This window comes from Asterias rubens, chromosome 21, assembly GCF_902459465.1.
Source record: "Asterias rubens chromosome 21, eAstRub1.3, whole genome shotgun sequence".
NCBI lineage: Eukaryota > Metazoa > Echinodermata > Asteroidea > Forcipulatida > Asteriidae > Asterias > Asterias rubens.
This window is the reverse complement of record NC_047082.1, coordinates 6,486,693-6,501,997: the sequence shown is the minus strand read 5'-3', so window position 1 is coordinate 6,501,997 and position 15,305 is coordinate 6,486,693. Positions and strand designations below refer to the sequence as shown.

Sequence of the window (15,305 nt, the reverse complement as noted above, 5' to 3'; positions counted from 1 at the left end):
GTGGGAATACTGGTCTTTGACAATTACCAAAGGTGTACAGTGCCTTTAATCTCATAAATTTTCGGATGCTTTTCGGCATTGTTTAAATTTCTCCAAGATAATTAAGGTTCGGCTGCAATATAACCGTTAGATTGGTTACGCCCATGTCAACGAAATATATTTACGTGTCATAAACTGCTTCCGTAGATCAGCAGCCTGTAGTTTTTTAATATCCTGTTGAAACTCATTCTTCACTCAGAAAATCGAAGGACTTTCTTTATTACCATGGACACCGGAGACGAATGCAAACACAAGGAAAACCTCATTTTGTCGTAATATTATTACTAATGGTACAATTGCCGCGTTTACTACACGCCTTCTTGTTTGATGTTTAAAATCAATCTCTGACTGAATCCCTTGACTAATTTCCTACCCGTCCTGGACAAAACCTGTGTTGTAATAGGTTTAGTGCATTAATTCGTTCCCTTGTCAATGATAGATTATTGAATCGCTCCCCTTCGTTAAAAAAGCACTTCACCTCCTCCCAGAACAGAGCAGAGTATAAGACCTTCAGTCACAAACCGTAATTTATTACCACACATTTTATTGCGTTCGCTTCTAAGAGAGTCGTGCTTTTAACCTATTATAATATCAAGGTTTACTAAATCAATGTAATGGTTGTCATGGCTTTACGTTGCTTAGCAAATCAGTAAGATGACCTCATCCAAGATAGACTTTTCGGTTTGATTCAGAGCCCAATCTCCTACAGCTGCTTAGCAGAAAATGATGCAGTTGTGACTATTAAACACAAATTAGCAGGTAGCCAACCGTACAACAATAAATATGACATTTTGGGGGGGGGCTGGTAACCTGTAATAAGTGGTAAGCACAGTCGTTTCATACTTTATTTTGTGCTTTTAAGAAGTTCGATGAAATATGGCCGTGGTCGGGTATTGTTAATTTTCCTTTTTGTTGACAACTGTCAATATGTATTTAAGGCTGCATAGCAAACAAATTGTTAAAAACAGTTTAATTACAAACAACATTGTTTTGTGCTATTTTTTGGCTGTATGCATTATACCTTTCACTGTACTTTTATTTTATCAATCAACATTGCTGTTGTTATAAAGTAAAAGCAATTAATTTATATTATAAAGGGTCCAGGCTCTGTATAAGCCCAGGCTTGTTCCTGGTGCCCTCCTCTTATCACTCGTTGTTCTTTTTTCTTGTATGTTTTATGATTATTTATTGTGATATTTGGAGACAAAAAACAAACAAACAAACAAACAAAAAAACAAACAACCAACCCAACAAACAAACAAACAAACAAACAACCAAACAGACAAACAAACAACCCAACAAACAAACAAACAAACAAACAAACAAAAGAATATGGAATATAGTGATCCTAAATTTGCATCAGGACAAAGATACAGATATATGTTAGCACTGTTAGCAATTCTAGAGCAAATGTCTTAACAATTAGACCAGCGAGATTGCCATGTAGACCACCGAGCGAGACTGCCTTGTAGCTAGAGGTAGTTCGAACTATACGGATACCGCCACGATTTAATATATTTTAAAAATGGAAGCAGATTGTAAAACCTTCAATTCATTTCTTCTGATCACTGTATCAATCGTCTCTTTAAAATAATAAAATGACAGAATTTAATAATGATCGAATTTGATCGCACTCTCACTATACTGATTGAGTATAACAAGTGACCCGACGTAAATCTGAGATAACAATTAAAATATATACTCTGCTATGTTTTTACCAAGTGTTAAATGACCTCCCTTCGTTTTACGTACTAATGGATGTGTTTGGTTTACAGCGCAGTGTGTAAACACAGATCACTCACTAGCAAAGAAGAGCAAACACAAAATGTGAAGTTAGAATAAAAATGTTTAGTTTGCAATATCGATCCCCACGGATGTGATTTGGTTATGAATAATAGACGAAGTTGACACACTTCCCACTTCTTGCATTAATGATGCTAAAAGTTCATTAAGTTATCCTAGCATTAACTAATGATGGCTTATATAAAGTAGACATGTTTGGTCATTGTTTGTGCTATTTCTTTCTACAAAAAAACAAACAATTATTGTAGTGATGGACATATCTATAACAAGCCATGACTGCGAAAATTTCACTTAAAGGCACTGGACACTATTGGTAACTATTCAAAATAATTGTTAGCATAAACACTTTCTTGATAACAAGCAATGGAGAGTTGTTGATAGTATAAAACATCGTTAGAAACAGCTCCCTCTGAAGTAACGTATTTTTTGAGAAAGAAAGAGTTTTTCCACTAAAATATATTTGAATTTGATTTCGTGACCTCAAAATTAGACTTTGAGGTCTCGAAATCAAGCATCTGAAAGCAGACAACTTCGACGACCAATTGAGCTCAACATTTCACAGGTTTGTTATTTTGTGCGTAGTTGAGATACACCGAGTGAGAATACTGGTCTTTGACAATTACCAATAGTGTCCAGTGTCTTTAATATGTGAAACAAAAACAAAAGCTGTGCTAGAGAGACAAGCAAATATCGTACAATTATTAACGACCTTTGTGGAGTCAATTGTTTGGTTCTACGAAATAGTGAACGTGTTAGTTCACGAAGTAGGAACAAAACCACACAATTTTGAGGGACATTTGTACGAATTAGTATGTTCTAATTTTGAAGAAAAACAATTCCGACCATGTTAATTTTGATAGCAAACGCTTTGTACGCCCCAAAGTGCAACGTGTTCCTTTAACACCATTGTGGACACTATTATCACCCACCCCAATCCAAAGCAACACAGGCACCCCAAACATGCACAAAGATATTGACAAAATAGGGACGTCGCCAACATAGTGCTACATAGCTCAGTTGGTAGAGCGCCGGCACGTTAATCCGGAGGTAGTTGGTTCGAATCCCACTCTAGTCAATTCTTCGTCAACCCCTAAAATAGTTCTCTTTTAAGAGTACAACACATTGAGATAGGGAAAACCTATGACATAATTGTTTTTGTTATCTCTCCGGATGCAATTCTACTATAATTTGAATGTCTGTTGTGTCTTTAATTCAGCTGAAGCTGCTGGTTATACCAGGGATATTGTACTGAAGATGAAAGATAAAGAAAACAACACTGCACTGCATTCTGCCGTAAATAGTGGTAGCGAGGAGGCTGTACGTGTCTGCATCGAGTTTGGATCACCTATAGATGTATTGCAGGTACGTAAGGCCCGGGCCCCGTTTCAAATGTCGTGCTCATGCCGTGTCCAATTCAAATAATTTGAACTCGGCAATAGCGCGGCAGTGCACGGAATGTTGAACTTAAATTTAATTTGAAATGGTTTATTCACAATTAAAAATGTATTTGCGGCCAGAGGCTGAATAACAACATTTGAACATGTACACATTTAAAAACTGTAAAAATAAATAAAAATTAAAACAGGAGATGAAATAAACGGAGAAAATATAGGCTGTTCAAACAAGATTACAAAGACAATCCCTCGATCGTGCTGATTTGCCAAATGGTTTCAAACGTCGTACTCCTGTCGTGTTTGTGTGTGAGTGAGTAGGTACACACATTCAAACCGGGAACGATGACAAAAGAGAACAACAGGGTCCACGGTTCAGGAAAGGTCCAAAGTTGGAAAATATGTACGAAACCAATGGGAGCTGTTGCAAAAAAAGTATAAACAAAAGAGGGACAGTAGGAGGCCCACCGGTTTCAGGCGTATTTACACTTGTGTGCGTTTGTTTGAATTTCATTCCTCCAATAAAAAGGGTATGTAATTGTTTGGATTTCATTCCTCAAGTGTTTTCTGAATTTGCAATCCCCAGATAGGAATTTCATTCGATTCGACACTTCTGAAGCGCGACATATGAAGCCAAGGCGTGCTTCTGCAGAACTTTGATGTATAGCACGGCCGGGGGCCTGTCGAGTTATAGAGCCTCGAAAAAGTGGTTTCAAACGTCGTGCTCCTTTTATGTCCTGTCGAATCTCTGACAAAATCGGATTATTTGGATTGGACACGGCAAGAGCGCGACGTTTGAAACGGGTTTGACACAAACCGTGTCAATGTGACTCGAGTAGAATCAGTGACGTAACTCAAGTCAAGATCATAGAAGCAATGCATGTGGGTCATTCCATGTCATACCAACGCACCTTTTATCTCATGTTTTCCGATTTTGATAACAATTGCTGTGCGTGTAGATCCTATATTAGCAATGATTGCACACTACTTGTTTCAGCACGGATCCGATTTATCATGTGGTCATGGCAGAAGTTACAACAAGTCAGATATTTTTGAGTAAAACACCACCCTTTTGGTAAAAATATGTCATAACCATGTTAATTTTCATCAATTATTATTTAAATTTGGTATTAAAATTGCATGCTTAAATATTTACACATTTATTTTCATACTTCCATGAAAAATGTTGACAATTACATTTACTACGTAGTAAAGCAAAAATAACATTACATTACAGTGGGCAGTATAATTTTTGTTTGTCAAAAATAACTGTTGCATTTCTCTTTTGTATATCCACAATAGGAAGATGATTCGACTCCCCTTCATCTCGCCGCCTCTCAAGGATCGCTCCCGTTGGTTAAACTTCTTCTTAGTCCACCGGCCAGTGATACAACACTCAGTAACTGTGACGTAGAACTAATGACGCCATTACACAGGTAAGTGTGTTATTAACCATGACAGCAGCATTCCGTCATGGCGATCGATGAAGGGACATGGGAAAAGGGCACGGGCCTGTTGCGTAATTTGGGCAACCAATTAATTATGATGCAATTAATTATGATGACCCGAATAAATTACGATGTCTCAAATAATTTGGTTGGACGGTTACTCTATTGTATTAAGCCTGTCATGTGAATTGTTTTCACTTAACTCGAGAAAGTACTGAGTATACAGTGCCAACAAACATCGGTGTAAGGTCAAACTAAAATTAAGACTCTAATGTAGATAAACCATTTTGTACTGAGTATACAGTGCCAACAAACATCGGTGTAAGGTAAAACTAAAATTAAGACTCTAATGTAGATAAACCATTTTGTACTGAGTATACAGTGCCAACAAACATCGGTGTAAGGTCAAACTAAAATTAAGACTCTAATGTAGATAAACCATTTTGTACTGAGTATACAGTGCCAACAAACATCGGTGTAAGGTCAAACTAAAATTAAGACTCTAATGTAGATAAACCATTTTGTACTGAGTATACAGTGCCAACAAACATCGGTGTAAGGTCAAACTAAAATTAAGACTCTAATGTAGATAAACCATTTTGTACTGAGTATACAGTGCCAACAAACATCGGTGTAAGGTCAAACTAAAATTAAGACTCTAATGTAGATAAACCATTTTGTACTGAGTATACAGTGCCAACAAACATCGGTGTAAGGTCAAACTAAAATTAAGACTCTAATGTAGATAAACCATTTTGTACTGAGTATACAGTGCCAACAAACATCGGTGTAAGGTCAAACTAAAATTAAGACTCTAATGTAGATAAACCATTTTGTACTGAGTATACAGTGCCAACAAACATCGGTGTAAGGTCAAACTAAAATTAAGACTCTAATGTAGATAAACCATTTTGTGACCGTGCGCAATGAGCATGTTTTGTTTTCCTCTCATTTAATTACAAAGCAATTTACTCCAAAAGATATTAAAATACACGTAAAACATGCACAGTCCATAGTGATTCCAAAAACAGATGATTGCCGAATGAAGACGGGAATCGGAAAGCCCACTTCTTTAGTAGGCTGAGTATAGAAAAAGCTAGTTTTTGACCAAAATAATGTTATTTAAAACTGGCAAGTATGGTTATGATTGGCCAAGTTCAAATACATCATAAACATATGTAAAGACGTCCCCTCAAAAACAGCATAACCATTCGTCACAGAGCATGGATGTTGATTTTATTATGCAGAAATAAGTAAAGCGATGTTTTGTTTATCATCCGCAGGGCGGCCATGTTTGATCATGTTGACGTTGCTGATTTCCTAATTGAAAAGGTAAGAGCAATCGGCAAAAGTCGGCGATTCGATTCCTTTCTCAAGTTGTTTGAAGCAATGGGAGCAGTTTCTTGAACTGCATGAAAGTTGAAAAATCGATATCATCATACTCCGACTTACGGTCGAGATCAAATACACGATGGCTTATGTCACGTCTCTCAAACTGAGTGAGGAGTCTCTTGAAATTGATTCATGATATGTGGGTGTTCGCCTCCCTCTCACTGGGCATGGTTGCCAGACAGGGTAGAGCATCAAGGCACTGAACCCTATATTGGTAACTATTCCAAAATACTTGTTAGCATAAAAACGTGTTGGTAACGAGCAACGGAGAGCTGTTGATGAGAAACGGCTCCCTTCGAAGTAAAAAAAGTAGCCTATATTTTTTGAGAAGGATGTTTTTTTCCCGCTGTAATATTAAAAGGCCGAAGCCTTTCTTTCATTCTTCTGTTGTAACTTCGATGACCCAATTTCACAGATTTGTTATTTTGTGCATATTTTGGGACACACCAAGTGAGAATACCGGTTTTAAGTACCAAATATGCCCAATCTTACGCCTTGCGAGAAACAGTTGTCGAGATGGGTGGTGGGCCTACACCTATATCTCGAATACATCATTATTTTGAGTACATCAGGAAATACTTTGAATACATAATTGCTCAGGGAACGTAACAAAGATGACGAAAGATATAAACGATGAAGTTTTTCAATGAAAGTTACAAGATATCAGTCATCAATTTTGAAATGTTTCAATTATATGCAGGGAGCCGACGTTGACAGCGTGGATAAGACAGGTTGCAGCCCGCTTCTCCGCGCTGTTTCCCGGGGTAGTATCAATACTGCCAAGCTGTTAATCGGCAAGTACGGTGCCGACTGTAACCTTCTAGATTGCTCTAATAGGAATATTCTTCATCTGGCTGTGCAAAGTGGAAAGAACCTCAAGGCATATGGATTGGTGGCAAGTGAAAAGGTACGTCTTTAAGAATACAAAGAAAGATAAAAAGAAGTAGACATTAGTAACAAAAGGCATGTTAACAAGACACTGCGCGGCTATATCCACCCAATGGGAGACTTTGGAACTCTAGGTGGCAGCAGACTTACCAGGTAAACTTCCATTGTTTACGTAGTTCTGCTGAGCGCGCGCACAGTACTGAAAACAATGGAATTTACCTGGTAAGTCTGTCGCCACCAAGCGTCCCAAAAGTTTCCCATTGAATTTTCACGTTCATGCTGCATGCATCTTGAACGTTTTCAAATGTGTTCATTACTTAAATTAAACCATCTCTGCCGTCGATTTCACCAAACTCTTCCAAACTTAGGATTAATCTGAGGACTTTCAGTTCCGTATCTAAATACGTAGGACGCATTGAACCCATCCTAAGTTACGGCGATTTACTCGTCCTAACTCGAGTTAGGATTAATCCTAGCGTTTCGTGAAATCGGCTGCCAGGTCCCTGGGGGTTTGCATCTGCAAGAAGCCAAATCTGTCTGCAATGTTACCCCTTGGATAAAACCCCAACTTTCTGCCTCTGTTTTATTTACTTGAATGTGGTAGAAGATTATGGCTGTACCTCCTAAACTAACTTGATGTTTACTTCTCAATGCAGGCTATACACGTTCTCTTGAACAACGTAGACTCTTCAGGATGTACGCCCATTCACTACGCCACACGGGACGGTAACATCCAGTCTCTGCAGAGCCTGATCGAACTTGGAGCAACCGTCAATCTCAAGAACAACCAGAAACAATCACCATTACACTTTGCCGCAAGGTCAGTTTGTAATTTGTTGTATTGTAAAGCGCACAGAGATGTTAATTCATATAATGCGCTATATAAAAGTGTAAATTATTATTATTATTATTATTAATTCTCACAATTAACTCTCTTGGCAGTTGCCAATTCTAGCTGACGTTCCCGTTCAAAATAACACTGATTCCATTTTCTTTCTGAAAGTTTGTCTATACTCAGCGCCTTGAGTACCTTGTTTGGCAGATACGTGCGCTATATAAGACTTCGATATTATTATATTATTTTATTATTATTATATCTTACCTATACCCTTACAAAAACACGCAGATCTGTCATTTCATTTGTTCTACTGGACATATAAAACTTATTCTACCAAAAATGTAAGGAGGTGTGTAACTCAACATAGTGTTTCAAGTCCCTACATTACAAAGATATGTTAGTTTTCAGGTAGTTTGGAATACCAAACCACATAACCAACGAATCAACAAGCAGACATGTAAATGAAACGAATTTAATTGTATATGCACAACATATAATACTTTACTTAAATATAGATGGTCTGTTTTAAAGAGAAAAAGTTGGGACACTAATACCGTATTCGTCTTCTGAATGTTCCCATTGGCTAAGCCGGTGCTTCTTTCATTGCTTGCTGGTTGTTCTTTTGTAGAGCAGCGCCATGAGCGCCGCTTGCGGCGGATACCGGCGCTATAAAAGTGCCAATTATTAATATTATTGTATGAGCTAAGGTCAAGATCAAGCGAGCACTAAGTCTCTTGTAAAGTGTGATTAGTAGGAATCGAACCCACAATCTCCAGCATTCGGGAACTGAACCGCATAGGGTACCTGTGCGCTTGGGAGATTGACCACTTTGAGTTTCATAATCTCGTACATTCACACGAAAAAGAATGTTATTTGTTTTTCTATGTGCTTTTCTTGTTCGTTGTTTCTCGATTTCACTCTGGTCTTTTTTATTGACTTTTCCTCCGTTTACCGGACCAGGTATGGGCGTTATAACTCCTGTAGACGGTTACTTGATAGCGCCATTGGACCCAACATTATCAATGATGTTGATGGGGCAGGTATGACTGCTCTACACATCGCATCATTGAGCGGCCACAGCAAGGTCATTTCAATGCTGATACTGCGAGGAGCTCTACTTCACCGGTAAGAAGGTTTACAGAACTTAAAGCCATCATGCATAAAAATCATTATGAGGTATGGTGGACACAATACTAAGGACACTATTTGGTTTGGGTGAATTTGTCTCTTTACACCCAAGTCACGAAAAAACAAGTTTGATGTTAGTGTTAGAGCTACTGTCCGCGTCACCATGCGTTGAGGTAAATACGTCCATAGCAACACACTTAGCAACAGCCGTAGCCGTAGATGTAGACGCCAATTCGGATACAGCCTAACTTTCCTTCCACAATAATATGAGAGATAGACTGGGACTGCAGTACCGCAAACCAAATATAATACACACATGGTGTTACCGCTAACCAAATATAATACACACATGGTGTTACCGCAAACCAAATATAATACACACATGGTGTTACCGCTAATAAAATATAATACACACATGGTGTTACCGCAAACCAAATATAATACACATATGGTGTTACCGCAAACAAAATATAATACACACATGGTGTTACCGCTAACCAAATATAATACACACATGGTGTTACCGCTAACCAAATATAATACACACATGGCGTTACCGCAAACCAAATATAATACACACATGGTGTTACCGCTAACCAAATATAATACACACATGGTGTTACCGCTAACCAGATATAAAATCACACCTGGTGTTACCGCAAACCAAATATAATACACACATGGTGTTACCGCTAACCAAATATAATACACACATGGTGTCACCGCAAACCAAATATAATACACACATGGTGTTACCGCTAACCAAATATAATACACACATGGTGTTACCGCTAACCAAATATAATACACATATGGTGTTACCGCTAACCAAATATAATACACACATGGTGTTACCGCTAACCAAATATAATACACACATGGTGTTACCGCTAACCAAATATAATACACACATGGTGTTACCGCAAACCAAATATAATACACACATGGTGTTACCGCAAACTAAATATAATACACATATGGTGTTACCGCAAACCAAATATAATACACACATGGTGTTACCGCTAACCAAATATAATACACACATGGTGTTACCGCTAACCAAATATAATACACACATGGTGTTACCGCAAACCAAATATAATACACACATGGTGTTACCGCTAACCAAATATAATACACACATGTTGTTACTGCTAACCAAATATAATACACACATGGTGTTACCGCTAACCAAATATAATATACACATGGTGTACCGCTAACCAAATATAATATACACATGGTGTTACCGCAAACCAAATATAATACACATATGGTGTTACCGCTAACCAAATATAATACACACATGGTGTTACCGCTAACCAAATATAATACACACATGGTGTTACCGCTAACCAAATATAATACACACACGGTGTTACCGCTAACCAAATATAATATACACATTGTGTTACCGCAAACCAAATTTATATTGACACCTCACCAAGCAATGCCTCAAATCATATTGGAGAATTCTACTAATTGTGCGTTTACAAACCGCAAAAGCAGAGCGATGTTTTTGACTGAACACCAAGCTATAAAAACATAGAAAGGTATCAAACCCTCAAAGTGGGTGTACATCCAATGTGTTAAAATGAATAACATTCTCTATGGAAGTGTAGACAGTCATTGCTACACTAAGTATTGAAATCATGTTGTCTTTTTACTTCATTTTATGAACTTTTCGCACAGGACATTTCAAGATAAATTAAGTTTACCATTGAAATTTCTTACCGTTATACGGTTTGTGTCTTTGTGACTATGTTAGGGATTATAAAGGCCGTACTCCATTGCATCTAGCTGCAATGGGTGGTTACTTGGACTCTGTTCAGACATTGCTAAATACACATAGATATCTACTGGATCAAGTAGACGACAATGGGGTAAGTAGGAAACAATAACAAAAACCCAGTTCATATGATGATTTCCAGGGTTTGTTTGCACATTCATATTAAAAACAAAATTGTTGTTAACAACATAAAAGGAATTTGCAGGCAATAGCAGCTCTCTGAAAGATTGGTGTTGAGATGAATTCTAATTTTTTTTGGGATATAAGCAAATCCTGTAAATGTGTCTTCTTATATTTAACTCAGGACACTGCAATGCAGTTAGCGGCTAAAGAGAACCAGCCATCCTCCGTGGACTTCTTGCTGACAGCGGGAGCAGATCTTATTCTGAATAATGACAAACTGGGACTCATGTCGGTCGTGATAGGGTGTAATAATGAAGACGTTGCCATGGCTATTATATCACATGACAGGTTGGATATTGTGATGCATCACAGAGTTGATTTACTTCTTTATTGATTTGTTTGTTTATATATTTATTTATTTTGAATCTTCGGACAACACAAAAATCTACACCAGGAGTAGACCAGTGAAGTAGAAAGGTAAAAACAAACCCTAATCCCTCTAAAAACCACCATGTTATCAAACAGATGTGATTATCCCCAAGCACCTGGTAATAAATATCTCAGTATAAAAGAATACCTAATCACTATTACAAAAAAGAATTCAACAGTCAATGTACAAAATACTCAATAAAATATTCTGGAGCAGAACTATAGATTGACAAATTCTACTACAGCGTCAATTCCTGGGAATCCGTAATTAGTAAACTGTAAAATATAAAATGACACAATATATTAGTTGGTTTGACACTGCTCTAGAACTGCAAAGGTCATGGGTTCGACTCCCACCTGTGATTTTTTTTCACAGAATTTGAGTAAGTACTGAACGTATAGTTCTAACACACATCGGTAAAAATCGGTAACAACCAAAATGAATGACACAATTATTAGTTTGACTGATATCCCTTTTCTTTCTGGAATAATGTAACTGAACTTGAATAAAGCTATGATGATGAAACCACAGATAACTGCAGTCTATGACAAAGTTTTGCCTGCAATAACTTCTGCTCTGCAGATTGAAGCAAGAATTTGTGATGGATTTATACCGATGTTTAGTTTAGGTGCGTCTTTATATGTAACTCTGTACTGAGATATGTGTACTTACAGATCTACGCATGCCAACCATTTAACAGCACTCACCAACTGCATGGATACTTGCAGAAATGGAAAATACAGTTGATAAGATACCACCACAGTAATTAATAGTGTATGGTGCATTTGATCTATATATCTGCCTCACATTTTCTTCAATGTGTTTTTCTCATGGAACAAATTGTATTTATATTTAAAGGCAGTGGACACTCAAAATAATTATTAGCATAAAACATTTCTTGGTGACGAGTAATGGGGAGAGGTTGGTGGTATAAAACATCGTGAGAAACAGCTCCCTCTGAAGTGCCATAGTTTTCGAGAAAGAAGTAGTTTTCCACGAATTTGATTTCGAGACCTCAGGTTTAGAACTTGAGGTCTCGAAATCAACCATCCAAACGCACACAACTTCGTGTGACAAGGGTGTTTTCTTCTTTCATTATTATCTCGCAACTTTGATGACCGATTGAGCTCAAATTTTCACAGGGTAGTTATTTTATGCATATGTTGAGATACACCAACTGTGAAGGCTAGTCTTTGACAATTACCAATAGTGTCCACTGCCTTTAAGTGAGAAGCTAAAACAGCTGTTGCAAGCAACTTACCAACCAATTGGACTGAAAGGTCCAACTACAGCAAAGCCTTTAAACGCGCAGTAACATAATGTTCAGGTTTTGAAGTTTACCGTTGTTGGTTCTCTTTTTATCCATTCGATTGGTTTCAGAGGAGAGGAAGCATTTGCTATGTTTGTAAGATCAGACCGAGAGGCACTTCGCAAACTCATTGGTAAAATGCCGCTTGTTTATAAGGTAAGTCAATGTCTTTCCTGTTTGCAGCCTTAAAGCCATTGGACACTTTCAGTATACAGTATTGTCCAAGGCCCACTCTTCGTGTATCACATCTTATGTAAACAAAAAGTAAGGAAACTTTTTTCAATCCAGTATATTTGTTATTGTTTAATACTCTCTTTTTATATGGTATATATCAATGCAAAGCTGAACTGTTCCTGAATTGGTCATTGGTGGCAGTTTGAATTCACATTTATGAGAGAACAAATTGTCCTTCCTTTTTCGATATAGTCGAAATGAGTTGAATGGGAAATAAATAAAATGAATCGTTTATTGTAAAAGAATGCCCTATGAGTTGGAACTATCGTAGCATGTACACTCGACAAGTTGTGCAATGTATATTGAAGTAAGCTATGTTTTGTTATGAGTTATGCAAATTTTTATAACAATAAAGTGTATATTATGCGTATGTAATTTCTTCAAAAAGTAAAAAACAAATGCTTATTAGTTTTTACATTGTTTTGCAGAAAATGTTGGATCGCAGTGTGACCACATCGGCCGATACCCCTACCAGCCCGGACTACTGGGTAAGAAGATTCATTCTTATAAAATATGGCGGATATATTTCCCTAGCACACCGGCACGTTAAGCCAGAGGTTGCACGTTCAAACCCCGTCCAAGTATTTTGCTAACCCCAAAACTTAAATCATAACTTTCAAGGAGGCAAGGTTTAAATGATTACAATTTATGTGAACCCCGCTGTTGTTACATCATATGAACAGTGATTTTGTTCTTGTTACCATAAATACTCTACTGTAAACCTGATCATGGTTTACCTAAAATATCGTGTGTAGTCCATGAGCATCTCAGCCAACGTTTATCTTCACGCTATGGAATTACTGGAACTGCCCTTAACTGGTTCTCTTCTTATCTGAACAACAGAACCCAGCATGTTCTCATCAACAATGTTAAATCAGATCGCCATCATCTCTGGTGTGGTGTTCCACAAGGTTCTGTAGCTGGGCCACTTGAATTTATATTGTTCAGTGCACCCTTGCAAGACCTCATTGCTGCCCATGGTATTTCTAGTGTTGCTTACGCTGACGACACCCAGCTTTACATTACATTTGATCCAGCTGATCGCGCTTCTGCCATTGCAAAAGTTGAAGTGTGCATTCAAGATGTCAAATCTTGGGCGTTGTCAAATAAACTTGCTTTGAATGACTCAAAAACTGAGATTTTAGTTTTGAGATCTCATTTCGCAAAAAAGATTTCGCCGCCAACAATACCAATTGCCCAGTCTGTCATTGAACCATCTGAATTTGCCCGTAACCTCGGTGTTATTATGGATTCATCATTGTGTATGAGTAGACATTGTGATAATGTTTGCAAAGGAGCTCTCATGGCTATTAGGAAAATATCACAAATTCGCCGCTACCTGGATGAAGCAACTACTCTTCGTCTTGTTCATGCCTTCGTCACTACTAGACTTGATTCCTGCAATTCACTTCTGTATGGACTCCCCGATAAAGATCTTGCTAAAATTCAACGTGTACAGAACACTGCTGCTCGCCTCGTTTCTTGTCTGCCTCGTTCTCACCATATTACACCTGTACTAATGCAATTGCATTGGCTCCCAGTTAAGTTCCGAACAGTTTACAAAATTCTTCTGTTAACTTTCAAGGCTCAAACATGTCAATCTCCTGCTTATTTATCTGAACTTGTTCATCATTATTCCCCTACTCGGACTTTACGATCATCTCAACAGTCATTGCTTTCTGCTACTAGAGCTTCTTCCATTTTTTATGGCCACAGATCTTTTTCTTACGCCGCACCGTTTCTTTGGAATAGTCTTCCTGTGCATATTCGCCAAGCTAATACTTTACAATGTTTTAAGTCCTTGTTGAAAACTCAGTTGTTTAAAGCTTCTTTTTTGTAATTTGCCTATTTGTATCTTGTATCTTTCTCTAATTGTTTATTTTATTGTTTCTTTAATGCGCTTAGAGGCTTTTGCATTAGGCGCTTTACAAATGTCTTATTATTATTATTATTATTATTATTATTATTATTATTATTATTATTAAAGGCACTGGCTCACGTGGTGTATCTCAACATATGCATAAAATAACAAGCCCTTGAAAATTTGAACTCGGTCGTCGAAGTTGCGAGTGAAAAAAACCCTTGTGACTTTAGATGCCTTTAATTCGAGACATCAGCTGAGTTTTTTATGCTAAAAGTTATTTTGAGTAATTACGGTCCCAAATTGTCCAGTGCCAATAACAAATTATTACATGATCTAACATAAAGAAAACTACTTGCTTATATATCTTCATTTACAGGTTCTGTATGAATTCAAGTTTCTGCAGTTGCCCCTTGAAGAGCGCATAAAGAATAAGAAAGATGGTTTCCCTACCAACCCACTGTGTGCACTTAATGTAAGTTTCCTGTATTTAACATGTTTGTCTCGTTAGGCTGCAGTGTGTGTACTTTGTGTTTCGTGTCAAGCTATAGAACTTATCGCAAATACCAATGCGTAAGCGCAGACTGTTGAATGAGGTGCATTGTGGGATAGATATGGATCAAATTTGGATA

The 15,305-nt window shown here is 37.5% G+C and overlaps 1 protein-coding gene across 1 annotated transcript in view; it reads left to right on the top strand.

Moving 5' to 3' along the window:
- The window catches only part of LOC117304788 (transient receptor potential cation channel subfamily A member 1-like), a 45,457-nt gene that overhangs the window by 14,646 nt on the left and 15,506 nt on the right, over window positions 1-15,305 (top strand). The window contains exons 6-16 of the mRNA XM_033789397.1: window positions 3,059-3,204; window positions 4,536-4,669; window positions 5,965-6,013; window positions 6,774-6,980; window positions 7,618-7,781; window positions 8,760-8,924; window positions 10,696-10,810; window positions 11,021-11,187; window positions 12,650-12,734; window positions 13,241-13,300; window positions 15,053-15,148. Coding sequence (XP_033645288.1) covers window positions 3,059-3,204; window positions 4,536-4,669; window positions 5,965-6,013; window positions 6,774-6,980; window positions 7,618-7,781; window positions 8,760-8,924; window positions 10,696-10,810; window positions 11,021-11,187; window positions 12,650-12,734; window positions 13,241-13,300; window positions 15,053-15,148 — 1,388 coding nt within the window. The remainder of the gene's footprint in view (window positions 1-3,058; window positions 3,205-4,535; window positions 4,670-5,964; window positions 6,014-6,773; window positions 6,981-7,617; window positions 7,782-8,759; window positions 8,925-10,695; window positions 10,811-11,020; window positions 11,188-12,649; window positions 12,735-13,240; window positions 13,301-15,052; window positions 15,149-15,305) is intronic.